General features: G+C 42.6%; 2 protein-coding genes across 3 annotated transcripts; one reads left to right on the forward strand and one right to left on the reverse strand.

Moving 5' to 3' along the window:
• Positions 1 to 389: 389 nt before the first annotated feature.
• Positions 390 to 7,408, reverse strand: LOC135335638 (ATP-binding cassette sub-family D member 3-like). Its single transcript, XM_064531194.1, has 21 exons — positions 7,238 to 7,408; positions 6,963 to 6,990; positions 6,808 to 6,863; positions 6,469 to 6,520; positions 6,200 to 6,288; positions 5,816 to 5,885; positions 5,735 to 5,761; positions 5,024 to 5,094; positions 4,657 to 4,780; positions 4,105 to 4,214; positions 3,804 to 3,893; positions 3,443 to 3,582; positions 3,285 to 3,382; positions 2,977 to 3,068; positions 2,537 to 2,643; positions 2,192 to 2,400; positions 1,574 to 1,753; positions 1,348 to 1,443; positions 936 to 1,040; positions 775 to 831; positions 390 to 642 (listed from the first exon to the last, which is right to left on the reverse strand). Exons 1-21 carry the CDS (start codon positions 7,348 to 7,350, stop codon positions 565 to 567), a joined length of 1,992 nt encoding a protein of 663 aa, XP_064387264.1. The 5' UTR covers positions 7,351 to 7,408; the 3' UTR covers positions 390 to 564.
• A 111-nt stretch (positions 7,409 to 7,519) lies between these two features.
• On the forward strand, positions 7,520 to 18,291 carry LOC135335310 (NEDD4-binding protein 2-like). Of its 2 annotated transcripts, none has more exons than XM_064530764.1 (18): positions 7,520 to 7,815; positions 7,974 to 8,706; positions 8,969 to 9,031; positions 9,160 to 9,215; positions 9,381 to 9,469; positions 9,820 to 9,896; positions 10,222 to 10,380; positions 10,652 to 11,967; positions 12,251 to 13,399; positions 13,679 to 13,764; positions 13,866 to 13,914; positions 14,008 to 14,174; positions 14,420 to 14,541; positions 14,711 to 15,008; positions 15,323 to 15,390; positions 15,990 to 16,093; positions 16,298 to 16,400; positions 18,013 to 18,291. In XM_064530764.1, exons 1-18 carry the CDS (start codon positions 7,728 to 7,730, stop codon positions 18,056 to 18,058), a joined length of 4,773 nt encoding a protein of 1,590 aa, XP_064386834.1. In that variant the 5' UTR covers positions 7,520 to 7,727; the 3' UTR covers positions 18,059 to 18,291. The 2 variants fall into 2 exon arrangements, with proteins under 2 accessions (XP_064386834.1, XP_064386835.1); XM_064530765.1 differs by having other exon boundaries at positions 12,254 to 13,399.
• Positions 18,292 to 18,565: the final 274 nt, after the last annotated feature.

The following is an 18,565-nucleotide window of genomic DNA, read 5'->3' on the forward strand; positions in this document are numbered from 1 at the left end:
CTTGCATAATTATACGTGTATAATTAGTGCTTACAAATTTGTTTGAGTAGCTCGTTAACTGCATGATTACCTGCTAAATGATTCTCACTCAAAAAATTTAATATCAATTGCAATCTCTGCTACCTCGCCCGATTCACATGCACATATCTGCAACAAGCTCTCACCTATAATTATAATTATACTGTACATGTCAACCTCAATTTTGGCCTCTTTTCCCCCATTGGTAACCTATAACCCAGCCATATATACTCAATATACTTTTGTGAAATCCCTCCCTTTTTGCAAAATAATGGTCGTCAATGGCCATATGGCAGTTATATATAATTAGGGCGGTTTCCATAATATATAGCTATATACTACCCCTATGATATATTCACAAGTGCAGCATATTAATTGCTCGTTATTTAATGTTTGTTCGAAAATAACCATAAATCTAATTATAGAAATAATATAAGGTAAAACTGCCAGACAATAATAGTCAGTAAAAAAATGCTACTGCATGCGCAGAGTGTTTATTAATATCTGTAGGCCCTACACACAGAGAGAGTTATTGCTGCCAAAAAATCAGGATCCGAATTCCTCAGTACTCGAGTCAATGGGCTTGTACTCGTACGCCCCACGGCCATCAAATTGGAGGACATACTGCAAGGGGGAGTGGCAGAGGCGTGGCATGAGAATCACAATAAATAAATGTGATTGTGTAGGATCAGCGCACATAATTTATATTACTGTGATTACATGTACGCCATTTAAGGGAAAAGTACGCCCACATACCTCATGATGTTTCCATAGTGACTTCCTGTGAGACACTGTGAACAGAGTGATCCCTTTCTGTAAATGAGAGAAACCAAAAAAAAGTATTTAGCAATGTTAACGGTTATAATAATTATTGTCCTAAAATTTGTTGGTAGGAGCCCTCACACCTGCCCACTCACCTCTCGGCAGTGGGAGTAGATGAACCCCTCCACATCCACACTCACAGCACTCGTGCACTCGTCCAGGATAGCAAACTGAGGCTCATGATAAAATAGCCTCGCCATCTGAGGAGGAGGTGGTGGGTATAGCTAGTTACAGAGAATGGGTCAATGATTGTACAGAAGTGTACGAAATGTTATAGTGATCAGCAGTGACTGTATGAATGTTGAAACACATGCTATAGAGACTTGGAGGACGTTACAGAGGGTGACCACAATATTTAATTCACTGTACAAGTAATTAAATAGCCTCAGGATACTGTACAAATGCATACTAGTCTATTCATCATACTAGTCTATTCACAACGTACTGTGTCGGCCTACAATGTATACTAGAGGTGCTGTCACAAGATGGTGACTGAGAGTTACTTACAGCCATTCTCTGTTTCTCCCCTCCACTGAGCACATCCATCCAGTCCTGATTGGCCTCCCAGCCACCGTCCCTCTCAAGCAGGTACGACAGCTGCACCTGGGTATCCGAGAAACAGAATGCACTATTACGACATGTAATGTACTGTCTTCGAATACAAGTGTTTTCTTTGTACAGTAGATCTTGTAGTGAGCTTACACATTTACTCAGTAGCTGTATATACGTGTACCTTGCTTAGAAAGTCAGCAAGAGCCTCATCACTAATGTTCTTTCTCTTCTGGTCGTCATGCGTATCCGGGTAGATCACCTGATCTCGTAGAGAGCCGAGGGTCATGTAGGGACGCTGAGGCACGTAGAACAACTTAGAGCGAGCAGGTTTGATCAGTTTGCCACCAAACAGTGGCCACAGCTGAGGGGGGGGGGGGGGGGGAGAATGTGAACAGTGGGTAATGCAGATGCAGATCTTAACATGGGATCATTATTGTTGAAATTAGGACACTCTTAAAGACCCTCAAAATAGCTAAAATAATGCATTTCGGATATCTCTTAGAGCTATATTTTGGCATTTATTAAAGTAAGAATTGGATCATCCTTTGTACATGTATACAGAGAAGAACACAAATCATGTAGCTTTCTAATTATACACACAGTAATGCTCTGGACATTCACCTCTCCCAGTATCCTAGACCCTCAAATAATTATAGCTATACACTGATACTACAAAAGTCCCTACATGTACGTGACAGCATCCAAAAATAGAACACGATTAGACCCAAATTAACGGCATCCAAAGTTGTCGCCTTACTCAAAGTCTATAGCTATGTATATATACACATAGTGGACCCACCTCTCCCAGGATCCTAAACAGAGAGCTTTTCCCACAGCCATTGGGTCCGGCAATGAGCACGTTCATCCCAGACTTGACCTCGAAGTTGAGGTCTCTCACCAGTACGTCACCGTTAGGCGTTACCAAGGGAACGGCCTCGAAGCGGATGATGTGATCCATCTCCACAATCTCACCAGCTCCCGGGACCAACGGTACAGACGGTACTCGATCTAGGGGGGTGGGGTGGGGGGTTAGAATTAAGAAACTGAAATAATTGCAACAGAGCACTACAACCGAATGTAAAGCTTTATATAATAGAGTACTATGTCTATGAGGGGGAGGGGCTACTTTTTAGCGTACACGTACCGTCCTCTGCTGACTCAGCAGCTGTGGGATTGACCATTGTTCTCTGGTACACTCCCTTCTCCATGTCATTTAGTACCGTCAGCAGTTCTGACACTCTAGCTGTAAACCTGTGAGGATGAGAAGAGCCTTTGAGACATCGAAACATTTTTTTCAGAGATACATACAAATTATGCATAATTATTAATGATATACCAGAAGCAATTGATTTGATACAGATGTACTGCATACTATAAACACAGAGGTATCAACAGGCAAGGTTGTAAGAGCAAACAATTGTTTAATTGTACCTGTAGTTGTAGCTAAGTGCACTTCTATATCACAAACATGCATGGCCAGGTTCGAATTACACTCTAATCTTGATCAAGTAAGGTAGTGTACGAGCAATCGCCTTGTAATACTTTGTGTGTGTAGAGGGTGCAATGTCTCGTGTCTCCACTTACCCTGCTAGCCTTGTTAACTCCCTGCCGGACAAAACCAGTCGACCAATGGCCTCAGCCATCCTCACAAGCATACGTCCACTGCGGTAGTAGTCCTGCGTGTGTGTGTGGATATGGGAGAGGGGGGTTAGTACACTGTACACGAAGGCTTTCTTCAATAATGAAATCATGCTAGTCTATATTTAATCAGGTTGTGGATTTGATGTATGCTATAGCATTGGACTGGTGACTATGAAGTACATTAGTAGGTATAACACAATTCTAAATAAAATAAAGCTGCACTGCATGACACATCATCATCATCAACATACCGTCATGATCTCGTTGTGAGTGCTGTGCAAGTGACGGGGGTGGGCAAGGTTGAGAAAAGGACCCTGGAGAGACAGGTAACCCATCACCGTGGCAATATCTGCAGGGAAAGAGGATAAAATCAGTATTAAAGTAAACACTACTTACCACACACACTCACATTTTGCTATGACGTTGTCGATGAAGCCCATAGAGAATCTGAAGAGTATAAAGTTCCTCAAGTGGTTGACCAGCTCGTCCAGTGTGCCCAGAATGGTCTTCTTCTCTCGTGGGCTGCCCTGGTAGAAGGAGATCTCCTCACTGCAAAGAAAGAGAAGACATTGTTTAAAAGCACAAAGCCATTCTTGTAAAGAGAAATAGAATAGTATGAAGTACAATTAATGCACAGAGGAACTGGCTTCTATAGAGCTACGCCTAGAGACAGTGACAGTCTATAGACATATTTAAGGGTACATGACAAGTGCAGTGCAAGTAGTATTGTAAAGACATGTGTAATGCATCCAATGCAGTATAGTGTGTACCTATTAGTGATAACCCTTGAGTTGACGTATCTGAGTTTCCCCTCCAGCTGTTGTTCCTTCATCGTCATGGGACCCACCGGTGACCTCAGTCTATGCAATACAATACAGGCGTACAAAGCATGAGCCACACTAACCCATTCATCATCACAATGTATATACATGTACGTACGTATATATACCATCTCTAATCTAGAATAAAAGTGTACACAGCAAGCTCTTTACACATTGTATGTATCAGATACATAAACTGTACAGGCTATTAGATCTCCTCTGACCACCATGGACATGAAACCACACCCACCTGGTTAGGATGATGCCCGAGATGGCAAGATAGACGAGCATGGTGATAGGTCCCTGTGCCCCCACACTCCCTGTCAACTCACGCACGTACAGGACAATGTCCAACACAGGCTAGAGGGTGTGGGCAGGTGCACAGTCATGTACGCACACATCGTCAATATAAAAATTATTAAACTGTTAGTGTATCAGAATTTGAAAAGAACTTCAGAAAAAGTACAAACCTGTATAATCATTATTGTATGAAGGCTTACGGTATCACACTGAGCACTACGTAGCTACAACATGATTTCTGGCAACTTCGGTTACTTGCATGTACACAGGAAGCCACTACTGAAGCTGCTTTAACAGGTCAAGCACAAGCATTCCTACGTATTTAAAATGCAAGTCTTATAGGTAACTTAGATATGTTAAAGAAAGCGGATTCTACATGGAGGTACAGGTATAATGATTCACAATAAACCCAATCAAAGGATTAAGTGTTTAATCACATACCCACCCCCACACCCCACACAGACTCACTCCTACCCACACACGTGCCGACATTAAGTCTCACCTTGAGTATGTTGGAGTAGAGTTCTCCCATAGTGTCGCAAAACTTTTCCACATCTTGAGTGAGCAGCTGGTCGGCGTTGGCTATCCTGTTGTCGAGGTTAGCCATCTTGTAGAAAGTAAAACCACTGGGAGAAGGAAACAATACGTGTTCCTACTAGTCTATACATGTGCACATACAGTGTCCAGTACTGGAGTGTGCTTAATATGCTGACATGTACACTGCACACATAATTATAATAATTATATGCATCTACAATTATAATAATGAAGCTGTAACTGAACTCAAAGATTTTGAATATCATGATTACACAGACATTACTTGTCTAGTGACTTCCATGTTTAGTGATCCTCCATATAGCATAACTTACTTCATATATCTGGCGTAAAGGTGTTTGGACAACCGAGTTCTGAACCTCAGCTTGAGCTCGTTCAGACCATACTGAGGTGAGACAGAGAGACAGAGAGATGAGAGGGTGTGGGTTGAAATGGAAGTAACATGTACATACAGTATAATTATAATAAAAGGTACAGGGTCATCTTTGAACAATTGAATGTGGGTAGTCTAATTGTAAGGTGATTGTTTAAAAGCTTATACTGGTCTTTCATGACTACGATACATATACATGTATCATGTATGTTTATCATTTTCAGGTCCATTTTGACACAATACCGTACCGTGGTGCTATACATAGTAGTTAGACACTGTTTTGGAGGTGTCTATGAGATTTAGAAGCCCAAAGGCACTGATTTAGTATCCCGAGCGTAGCGAGGGTACTAAAGTGGCTGAGGGCTTCTAAATCACATGGACACCGACAAAACAGTGTCTAACTCATTTAGATACTAGTGCACATGCGCAAACCGCTTGACTACAATACAATTACTTGACAACGGAATACTAGGTATACAAAGTAAATTGCAGGTATACTACACATAAGTCCCATAGTATACCTGCTCTGAGGCACTTTTCCCATGTACTTCCAATGTAGATCTTATCAACTAGTGTCTAATTGTACATACATGTATACACCTGTACATACATATAATTACATGTATAATTATATCTAAGAACCAGAACGTACCTTCAACAGACTGTTGACGATGGATATCTAAAATTGAAGGTGACAATGAAATAAACAACTTGTGGATCACTGATGACTTACGATGGGCATTGCGTACACAAACTTGAGCAGGTTGTGCAGAAACTTGGGCCAACTTCGTCCGATGATGGAGCTGTGTGGAGCAACAATGAACATCTAATCAAACAGAATTGTCCTAAACTTTAATACTACATGTAAGAATGGTTCTAGAATTCAAGTAGCCATACACATAACACGATACACAATGGTGCACGCATATACAACCATTAGGTACAACCATACTGCAAAATTAAAATCAAGTATTAATCCGAGTTACTAGATCTTGTAGAGCAACACGCCTAAATTATACAAATTCTCAAAGTTCTACAAGCTTACCCATTTTAGTTGACTAGGTCAAAGGCACCCGTTTTATTGTTAGAATTGCATGTACCGAGCCCTGTTACTCACGCTTCAATGGCCGTGCCGTTTTGAATCATCCAGACGTCGGCCACGGTTCTCAAAACCAGCATGACAGCCACCATGATCAGAAAACCAGTCTAAATTAAGTGAGAGCAACGTATCATACTGATAGTACACAGTCCATAGGAGGATACAGATACACACACCAGACCACCAAGCTGCACAGTGCACACACACACACACACCCACCCACCCACACACACACACCCACCCACACACACACACACACACACCCACACACACACACACACACGTACCTCTGGTGTGAACACTCCTGGTACAATGATCTTGAGCAGTTTCATCAGTCGCCTGTGATGAGAGAAATAAGGGAATCAACACTGAAACATTATTATACAAGGGTTAGGCCCACACGGGTCAGCCCAGACACTACTTGGGATTTTTAACACCCACTCAGATCAACTTAACCAGCAATTTGACTAGTACTAAGTTAGTCAATTTGTTCAGCTATTATACCTTTACAACCATGGTTACAATGCACAATTGTGGAGTGAATCAGACACACACACAGTGAGTACGAGGCCATTGTTGGGAGGTGACCTTTAACCTCAGTCTGCAAGTATTTACAATAATCTCACCTTATAAAGGTCATGTCTACAGCAGCTCTCTCTTTCTTGCCACCACCAGACTTTTTCTGCAAGCAAAATAATTATAATAAACTATCAAAGTTACAATGTACTGCACCGATAAAGTACAGACATTTTTGTGATTGCTAGATACTTTACATACGTACCTGAGCGTTTATAATGTCTCGAACATTCCTGTAGGACAAAAAAACAGTGTTAAGCACACACACACGAAAAGCTTCACAGTATACCACTCCACGCCCAGAGGCATAATTCATCAAGAAGAAAAAGCTAGGGTGGGTCTGTTAATAACACAAGCGAGCGACTCTCAAAGTACCACACAACTTATAAGGTGTCACATTTAATATTGAAATGGGGCTTTTAAAATAATTGTGGGGCGGTATTAAATCAAGTATGTATTGTGGCCATTGCAGTCTCTCACCTCATGTCCACCATGCGTCTGTTGACATAGAAGATAAGCCCTCCTGTCAAAGTGACAGCTGCCACCACCGCTTTGGGGTTCATGGAACTCCATAGCTTGGAAAAAGCAGCCATTGCTGTCTCTGCCCCTTTTGGTCAAAGGTCAAAATGGCATTGTCGACCTTTACCCATCTTCAGTCTACAAAGGTCAAAGTATAGGTAAAGGGTCATTGCATCCACTTCCACTTGTGTGCACGTGAGCTTCACACACACCCACGTGGCTAATTTTATTATGATGGGTGTGGCACAGTGGCTACATGACTTTCCCCGGCCCCACATTGTACAAAAAAATTATGGTATTTTATTTCACCTGTACTGGGACTTAATAGCTAGGTAGATTGCTGTTTTTTCTAGGCCTCTAAATGAAGGCCAAGATGTGTAGGATGTTCTGTCAAGCTGCAGTCAAGTTGAGATCAGAATCTGATTGATTTAATCACTAATTAATATTAAATATGGAGCACCTGAGTGAGCTGCAGAGCATGTTTCCGTCTTTGGACGCTGATGTGATCGCCATTATTCTCAACCAGAGCAAGGACAATGGTGAGGCCCATCATAGTGTACTGCTAAGCGTTTAATTACTGTGTACGTGAGATGTGATCTTAATTTATTATTAGGGGGTGGAACACAAAACACTGATCAAACATTGATATCACTGAACGTATCAACACACACACACACACACACACACACACACACAGTTGAGACTACTGTGGAGAGGTTGCTCGAAATGTCCTTGGAGGCTAACGACCAATCAAAACCTGCGTATATTGCCACGCCCCCTCAGCCCTCCACCAACTCTCAGTCACTCCACAGATGGATGACTCCTGATCCACAATCCTTCCCGTCACTCCCCGTATACAACCAGCCCCCCTTCATGCAGCAGTATCAGTATCAACCACCTCGTCCCACCCCCAAATCTTCGCTAGATACGGGAGACTACGATAACGATAACTTGTGGCCCAACATCCAACCAGCTGTTTCTCTGCAACATCCGACACCGAAACCTGTTGTTAGCAAACGAAGTTGTTCACCTGTTGAAGTAGTGACGTCGAACAGAAGTTTTGTAACTGTACCGGGAAGAAGTAAAACTGTTCCAAGCACTATGGCCGCCGGGGGTATACCCCAGCAGTGGCTATCTCCCCACCCTGGTATCAGGAGCAATGGCCAGGTGACCGGGACGAACTCTACTGAGTATGCTCAGAAACCACCACCCCCTCCAGTGACGATTGGACAACGAAATATCCCACGTCTTCAGAATCGGCACATTGAGGTCAGAAATCGTTTCGAGCCGCTGCAGCCACGGCCACAAGGGTCTAAAGTTCAAGAGAGGTCAAAACCAACAGAGCAAAAGTCGGCATCTTTGCAGAGTGTTGAGAAGAAGTTGATAATCATTCGAGGGCTATCTGGAAGTGGAAAGAGCACTCTGGCAAGGTACTGACTAATGACTGTACGATTAAAATCACTAGCATGTTTTGTTTGAACCACTGCTTAAATTGCTATAATAGGTTACATGTAGAAGGGCTTAGAATTGCAGTGTTCGCAATGTACAAACTGTAAGAAATTGTTGATGTACAATCTGTGGCCGTAAATACACGTATACTTATTGTGAGAAGGTTTAATTTAGAATGTATAATATTGTGCCCAGAGGTGTTGTCGTGTTATGTCATTCAGATCTATGTCTCTCATTCTTTAGAAGTCTGGTAGGTCAATTTGGAGTGATTTGCAGCACTGATGATTTCTTTGTAGTGAGTGGAAAGTAAGTTCCACTTGCTCGAATTAAAGCTGCATGTGGCTTCTTTTACATTTTCTTGGAATACACGCATCATGCTATGTGATTTTGTTGCTATTTGATTGTTGCTATCAGTATGTATGTCTTCGGCGCAGGTATGTGTTTGACCCCACCGCATTGGCGGATAATCATGAAAAAAACAGAGTGAAAGGTATGAGCCTAAATTACCAGATGCTGTAGCATAATCAATATCTTATTATCCCATAAGAAGATTGTTTGCCTTAGGCTATTTGTGCTTATTAGTATACCCAAAGTGTAAAGTCTTGACATCAAATTTACATTCTTCTTCTTCAAAAGTTTGTGTGTTTCTCTCTAGCTCGCAAGTCTATGGCCAGCGGACGCTCACCCGTTGTCATCGACAATACCAACGCTAATGCATGGGAGATGAAGCCGTATGTGTCAATGGTACGTTGTCAACTATACGTCACACTGTACTAGTTACCTATTCTAACAGTGTTTATGTATAAGAGAGATTGGTTCACGTAGTGACTCGTCTTTTATGATTGCCCTCTAAGCAGTTCGCAATACTAATACAGTCAGGTTTATGGGCCCCAAGTATCTATAGCAGTGTTTCAGTCGGCCAGCTCTTTAATACAGCCACTGTTAGAGTCTGCCCTAGGGTGACCCCTGTACGTACATGTGCTCACTGTATTATCTGTGTTGTACATTGTGGTGTAGTGGTGTACAGTATATACTGTGCAAACATCTCACACTGTATGAGGTGACTGTACTAAATACATGCGTGTGTTTCACAGGCTATTGAGCTTGGTTATGATGTCGAGATTGTTGAGCCTGACACTCCGTGGAGGTTCAAAGTTGCCGAGCTAACAAAGTGAGTGGGTGTTGGCTACACATGTACAGTTCATTGTATGAATGTGACTGTGCGGACCCAGTGACTTAGAATACACCAGATGCTGCAATATAAAGGCACGCCCCCAGGCCTTGCTACAAGGCCCTGTGCTAATATTAATCCAGAGACATTGTTGACTGCATGTGTAACATGCCTGAAGTGTGGATTTTCCCCCTATAATTATGTTAACATTGCATGGTAAACATATACAAGACTCAAAGTCGTACGTGTGCATGCTTAGTTACCAATGTAGGGTACGTAATTAAGAGAACGTATTCAGTTTTAATTGCCTTCTCCTCATTTGCAGACGTAACAAACACGGTGTGCCTCGGGCGGCCATTGAGAGGATGTTGGAGAAGTACGAACATCGAATGTCTGTGGAGAGGATACTCACTAGTGATCGGCCAGACAAGGCCACACCCACTAACAAGACCACACCCATTGAGCAGAGCAAAAACAAGGAAAGGTGAGAACTATATTCAGTCTCATGTACAATGCTTAGAGGATGGATGCTGGCTTCAAAAGTTGAGTTTTGTTTGCCAATATTCTCAAACTGTTCAGCCCAAACTATTTGTCTGATATGTTTTCACAGAGCCATAATTATCGTAACTCAGATAGTTCTAGCCAATAATGTGCTTATAATTAGATCTCGGTTTCATTGAATGCCTTGTACATTGGCAGAGATGTCATGTGACGTCCTATAATTATATTCATCGACATTATATTTGTTTTTGCAGGCAAGTTAAGAAGGAAGTTGAGAAGCCGAAATCTCCGACAGTCGAAAGATGGCAGAAAGATAAGCCCACGATTAGTAGTCGAGGCAACAAGACGCACGAAACAAAACCGAAGAAAATGGTTTCTCCGAAACCACCGAGAAAGAATGAAGGCAATCAACAACGAAACGGAAGACATACTCATGAGAGTAGTACTGAGAAAAATGGTAGCCATGACAATCAGCAAAGCCGCACTAATACTAACGGGAAGCCAAACAATTCGAAAAAGGTCAATAAAACCGAGAACCCTCCCCCACAAAAGACGAAATCTGCACCTACAGCAGCTGCTCATTTCACGCTTGACCTCGAGCAAAGTGCTAAAATTTCTCTCGCTAATGTTCCTTCTGTGGCTGAGATAGAAGCCGATCTCTTAGGCGACCAATGGGATTCCTCGGAAGAGATGGAATTGCTGACTGACGAGGACCTCAATGGATCACATGACCCAAGCTCTCTGGCCAAACTGGTTGGCAACGAAAAACGAAAAAACGTTTGCAAAATGGACAATAAACAAACAGACAAAGTAGTTGGGATTTCTGAACAGCAACCTGTATCTGTATCCATGGAGACTGATGCGAGTGAACAAATGATGAAGAATGACGGACTTGTTTTAATGGAGAAAGCTTGGGAAATGGCACGAAAAGAAAGCACTGAAAATGATTCTACAAACTTGACAGCAATGTTTTCACAATTACAAGCACCTTCTACAACTGATGCGTCTGTTTTGAACGTGACCACACCCATTTTGGACTCAGCTGCTGTGGAGGAGAAAAATGAGTCAATGATTAATGAAATGCAAGTTGGACCAGTTACGATTCATTTAGTTCCTGACAACGTGAGAAAAACACGTGGTAATTTGAACATTCTCAGTGCAGCGTTTGACAGCTGTAAGGGATGGGAGGAAAAATATCTGTTGGAGGCTACGAAAGACGAAGCAGAGAATCCGTTGAATTCATTTGGCAATTTGGTGTCTAGTTTGCACGAGAATTTTACGGAAGGACTGATTCCAAATGACGCCCACCTAATGCTAGCCTCCTTTAGCGACGACAAAGCGCCCAAAATGGGTGTGGTGAGAAAATCTCGTATGGTTGATGGACTTGATTTGAAGCAGCTGCCAGAGGACAATAGTGTGGAACACAGTCATAGCGACCCATTCCTAGGAGCGCTTCAGGAGAGCTTGATGAAGTCTGGTTGGATAGATACCATCTTCCCCAGTGATGCTGTCTCCAGATATGTAGGTGGAGAAACAGTGGCAGCTGGTGATGATGATAGAAGCATTATTGGTAAGCAAAGTGCAGGTACATGTAATTATTAATTACGAACCGAACAGAAGTGTCCATAATTTTAGAAGTGGGTTGTCTTTTTTCAATCCTTATGATCTCAATTCGATCAACACACAAACTTGCCTCTTTTACAGCCTATTACTGACACTGTACATGTATGCCTGTATGTGATTTTAAGCCTAAGAGGTGGTTATTTTTGTCTGGAGGTGGTTAGTACCGACCGGTATAGGCACTACTCTGATAATATTATTGTGCGTACCGTAATTCTCATGTTCCACTGTAGCAGGTATTACCGTGGCAACAGAACACTTAGAAGCCGTTATCGAAAAAGAAGAGTCTACAGAAGATGTTGAAGGTCATTTGGAGGACATTAATGGCCGCCAGAATTTGGAGGAGGGAAACAGCTCACCTGTCGATGAAGATGTTCAGCCATTGAATAGCGACTCTTTAGATGCATTTCTTAGCAGCGAGGAATCGGTGGAATCAAGTAGAGAAGTAGCCAGTAGCTCGGTCATGGATAGCTTGGAGCAAGAACTCTCAAATATTGTGCAAAATGTGGACATTTTCCCGTCAGCTTTCCCGGTAACCAGCGAAACCAATGCAATACTGCAAAATACAGACGAACAAGTTGAGCCCTCCAGCGATTCTTTTTCCCCCCCGCCCTCCCCCCATCCTGTGGAGATCTATGTCAGTCTGGGAGAAAGCATTTGCACGTCCGAAGAAGACGAAGAAAAGGGAATAAATTTCTCTGCATTTCCACCGAGTGAGGATATTCTCGTACTAAACAATGAAGAAGTTGATGCAATGAAAACTGAGAATGTAGCAATCGAAAATAGTGCTAAAATGGATGTTTCAGAAAATGGAGCAGCTCTCTTAGCAACCGAAATGGACTTGACAGAAGCAGCGCCAGAAGCAAGTGTGGAGGATAATGACAATGGTGTACAAAACAAAGAAGAGAACGATTTGACCTTTCTCATTGGGTGTTTTCCCGATCTTGAGCCAAGCTATCTCCAGCAGCTGCTAACAAAATGTGTGGACGTCGAAAGTGCCCTCTCTGTCGCTCTTGTTTCCATGACAACGCCCATTCCATTGGACAAGCCCAAAAAACAGTTTAAAGAAATCAGCAAGCTAAGAACTCCGAAAAAAGTGAAAGACGACAAGAAAATTGAAGTTGAGAGTGCGGAATGTTACAATGATGAGAAGATAGCACAGATGTTGCAAGAAGAAATGAATGGCCTCGTTGCCGAGGGGAACGCTAAAATGGCCGACTCTAGTGAAGGTAGTGCAGTGAGCTCTACTAAAAGTAGTCCGTCCAGTCGAGACAAGATTGAATCCAATGGCGATGATAATTTAGTTCTGACGCTGAGTGAATCGTTTGCAAAGCAGCTGCAAACTTTGTATGGGTCCATTGAGAAACATCTGCCGCATGAAGGTACTGTGCGAGAATATTGTGTACTCTGGTGTATGTGTGGGTGTGGGTGTGTGTGTGGGTGTGTCACATGTGCCTCTTACACGTACTTGCTTTAGTGCTACTGTACAGTTGTTATTGTGCATTTTCATGTGTGTATAATTATAGACTACAGTGTGTATGTGCTTATTTTGCAGACGTGCATACTAATTAAGTTATATGCAATACTAACGGAGTTTCTCTCTCATTGTGTTTTATTGCACATACTATATATATAAGTTTCCCTGTTTATTGTACGTGCAGGTGAGGTACAAGGTGACGATCTGAAGGTACTACTCTCCGAGACGGTTGCCAAGGGAATATATCAGATGTGGGTCAAGACGCTTCAGGTAGAGTGCAGAGAATGATACAGGCAATAGCTTACCACACCCACACCACACACACACACACACACACACACACACACACACACACACACACACACACACAGGCAAAGCATATCGAGTACCAGGTACAAGCTGAGCTTCTCCTGAAGAAAGGTATACCTACCTGAGCTTAATTGTACTTGTACGTGTATGTCCTGTTTTTTATTTATTATGGTTAAATTGCAACTCATTTCATGCCCTGTCCAGATGAAGCGTTGGCACGGTCACTATTGGAGACGGAGATGATCAAACATCGAGTGGCCAGTGAGCCGCTCCTCGTGAGAGACCACACCCCTCGACGCCACCACCACTCCCTCCCACTCACCAGGGGTCAGGACGAGACACTGCCTAGAGACAGAAGACTAACTCTGGAGGTAAGAGAGGAAGGAGGTTGTGCTTAATGGTGTGGCCACACTACATGTGATCCACGTAAAGGGGTTTTAACTTACCATTTCTACATGTATAATTATACATTGCCAGTACATGTTTACACTAATGCGGCTGTTTCAGACACCTAATTATTAGCCTGAGCAAGCAAATATCTGAATAATGACACCCACTGGCGTTTGACGTTTCTAATAATCTTATTCAAAGCCTTCATTGTTGCTCCCCCCCTCAGGCAATGCCAGCTGTGACTAGCAATGATCTGAAGGTGTCCCAGCAGCTAAAGCTGACTGAGCTGTACACTCACTTTCCAGGGGTCAATAGGTCAACCATCTGTGACGTTGTTATGGGAACAAAGTAAGATTGCTGAGAATGCAATTCTAGTCTTACAATGTAGGTACACGTTAAAAACTAAAAGCGAGCGTTATTCTAAAGAACACCTCCATATCTTAGTCTACTGTACAAAACTTTATTGTGCTGTCCACGTGTAACAAGATCTCCTTCCCCCCTCCCCCGTTACATGTAGCTTCAACTATAAAGATGCTGCTGAGAAACTTGAAGGCCTGTTCCCGTCTGCAGCTGGCCCCACCCGGCACCGATCTCCCACCAAACTGACCTCTCCCAGAAGGGTAGTGGGCGTGGCCTCATCTAGACAGGAAGTGGTGGACTTTGCATCGGTGGAAGAGGAGGATTATCAACCCTCCTACGATGAGTTGCGAGCCGAGGCGGCACTACACGCTAAACTACGAGCAGAGAGTTTTCAGAAAGCAGCCAAAGCACACGGGCAAAAGCAGTATTCACTGGCGCAATTCTACGCTCAACAAGTAAGTTGTGAAATGGTCTCGGTTTAGAGTTAAAGAGTTCTCTTATAAAACTGGGGTACATGTATTAGCTGTAGATCATGGCCGTGGGTGTGGGTGTGGGTGTGGGTGTGTACATTGTGATAGCAGAGAAGGTCGACCTCTCTTTAGTTCCTTAAAATTAATAGCCTCATACATTGTGCATGACACTGTATTAAAGTTTAAGGTTTGCTTAGGCACCTCCCTTGGGTATTAGTCATCAATAAAATAAGTGTATAGGATGTGCGTATCCTACATGTAGTTGTGTACTATTAATACATTGTGATGGGTTGTTATAGGGTCACCTGCACACTGACAAGATGAAGGAGGCCAACAGGAGGGCAGCTGGGCACACTCTATCCAAGCAGTGAGTGGGCTTGAGTTGCTTTGTTGCTTTGTTTGCTGGGCTTGATCTCCCCCGGGATGGTCAATTAGAGCTTCCTTTAAGACACTGCATTCTTAGAGTGTCACATAATTAGCATGGTTACAGTCTTATGTCTGGAACATGTTCACTATAACATTATACGTGTATAGACATTATAATTATTTCGAGTTTAGACTTGTAAACACATAATTATAATTATATGTACATTGTATACATGTACATGTACCGTATAGCGGGTAATTTTCAGGGGACAAAATATTCGTGGTTGAGCAGTATTTAGTCATTTCGTGGATAATATGTTCGTGGTTGCTGCTTGCACTGCAGGTAAAGGTATATAGGCAAGGTCGCTTCATTCGTGGGTAAAATATTCGTGGTCAGACCTTCAACCATGAAAACAACGATTATTTTGCCCCATGAAAATTACCCTCTATACGGTATGTATCTGGGCATTAGGAATGTGATTACTTGAGCTGCTTAATATACCCAGTATCATTCATTGCATACAATGTCACTGGTTTATCAAAGACATTGGTTGTCAACAAAATCCACCATTTTGCTCCCCCCCCCCCCCCTCCCTGCAGGACCCATAGTAGAAGCTCCCGTTCCATTACTCGACTGGACCTCCATGGCCTGCATGTCAGTGAGGCTCTGGAGGCTCTGCAGGAGAAGCTCTACACAGAGAAGGGTAAGTAAGAAAGAAAGGATGACCTGTGCGAATCCATTACGGTGTCTGCTTAGTCAATTGAAATTGTTCTGCCCTAAGCTTCTAGTTCATGATACTTTGCCGAGTACAATACTAGACTGTAGTTCTTGCTACAGCTTGAGTAATTTAATTACCTGCTATATATGCTTGTCTGTTCACGACCATCATCCCACTTCACCTGTACAGGAGTTGCGCTCGAGGTGGTGACCGGGAGAGGTAGTCATAGCGAGGGACAAGTGGCCCGGATCAAACCAGCTGTCATTAGCTTCCTTAAACGCTGCAACTACAAGTAAGCCTGCGCTGTGTCGCCATAGTTTCTCACAGGCACTTACGCATCAAAGTTGGCAATTTAGTGGCACTAAAGGAAAAGAAAAGAATATTGTTTCAATTAAAATTCTATGAATATCATTATAATTTGTATTTATCATTGCCTCATTCTGCTTTGTGGTTTTGGAAATAGTACATGGTAGCCTGAGAATTTACAAATTGGGTTGTCCTATAAAGCTTTCCTTGTTGATCGCAGGAGCACATTACAGAAGGAGCGTCTTACCTCGGGAATCGCATCTCGTGGAAGTTTGCAAAGCATGACCTTATATGCAAAACCACTAAGTGGGTCTGCGGGCGAGTGCTAATTGAGCTGACGGTGCACTTTTACCAAGCATAGGTCAATATAGCCTCCTTCTCAAGGCCTAAACAATTAGGCCTGCTACTGACTGCTTGCGCATGCGCAAAATTATTGGATAATATTCCCGTAATGTTTCCCATTAAACTGAATTTTTACCCGAATTATATCCTGAATAACATATACAGACAAAGAATACTCTTCATAAAGTCAGACACAGAGCTATATAGCTAGCTAGCTAGAGACAGAGCTGTATTGGTTACAGCAGCAATTTCTTTCTGATAGAGTCGACTTTCACCAAGGTTAGTGTCAGATGGGCGTGGCCTATCATATAGGCTATTGTCAGCCTTCCCCTCCGTTCAGAGGATTGTTATCCACACTGTTGCAGGCTGTGAGTCCTTTGTTAACATAGTAGGCTAAGGGTAGCTATTAGAATGCTATCACACGGGCTACAATCACACTTCTATCCACTTTCTTCAATTTACTTCCGTTCGTTGTGACGTCATTGTTTTACTGAGCAAAATACAATGGTATCCGAATTACCCACTTTCTGGGTAATAGGTGGCACATGCGCAAACAGTCGATACCAGGCCCTCTCTTAGCGGCCTGGAATCGAGGCTAAGGTCAATAAAAGTGAAAAGCTACAGCTAGCTAGCTAGCTATAGGCCTGGTAGTAAGCTCTCTCTCTAAGAACCCCAGTAAGACTCCCTACTGCAAAAACAAAACGCCTAGTATGTGTTAGTCTAAGTCTAGCAAACTTACTCTGTACAAAGTGACTGGATATGCTCCTATTTTAGAACTTTCTGTACCTCACCGATGACAGTCTCTTCCATGATGTATACCAACATCCATCAAAGATCTAGCTATTCATTTTAGCTCTTTCTGGCTCAACCTAGCTCTCCTGCTGCTGCACTACATACAAAATCCGTTTATAATGATATTCACAGGCTGACCGCGGTCCGTAATTTATGTACACAGTACTTACACACTTTTCTTATAAGGCAATGCGGCGTTTAGGAAAGCACACGAGATGTGATTTCCGAACCCATGCACAGTTAGACGCTCCTTCTGTAATGTGCTCCTGTTGATCGCGATCTTTGAACTGTGATAGTAAATTGTGTGTAAATTGTGTTTTAGATTCTCTCCCCCCCCCCCCCCCCCCCTGACAAATTCGGCTGTAATTTAGACTTATCTATGCAGTAGTTCAAACCCCATCATTTGGATGTCCTCTTGAAATTTTCACCATGCACTTAACAACTTTGTTTTCTTCACTGTACAGATATGAGGAGGTGAATGCTGGCATGCTTAAGGTGAAGTTGCTGTAAAGTTTTTGGTTTTCTACGTTTTTACATACATCGTTATTTTAAGATTTTGAACACTCCAACAAAAGATTTAATTTCCATACAGATGTTTAATGTTTTTTCGTATGTGCATTTTGCACTTCAAAATTTATATTAATTTTTTGGTTACGTACCTTTGTTCAATATACTACTTTTTGAAAAAACATTTCGTTGCTATTATACTACAAACATGCAAATTAAGTGCATGCTGGACTACATGTACGTGTATCTATAGCATGGTTTCCGTGACACTACAGTAGAACCTCGATTATCCGTATTGGCAATTTTATTTTTAATAAAATGGGCGTGTCTCTTGCAGTTGTTACTATGGAGACAGGTCTGCTTATATCTTCTGCGCAGGCACAGACAACCATGCATGTGGCACTGCTGTTTATCAATTAAGTGGGTGGATTAAGGCGTGGTTTATCTATTCGATTTGTCTGGCAGTTATTCGGCCTGCCTCTATAGAACCAAGGTGTCCGGATATGGTTC

Source organism: Halichondria panicea, chromosome 4, assembly GCF_963675165.1.
Source record: "Halichondria panicea chromosome 4, odHalPani1.1, whole genome shotgun sequence".
Taxonomy (NCBI): Eukaryota; Metazoa; Porifera; class Demospongiae; order Suberitida; family Halichondriidae; genus Halichondria; species Halichondria panicea.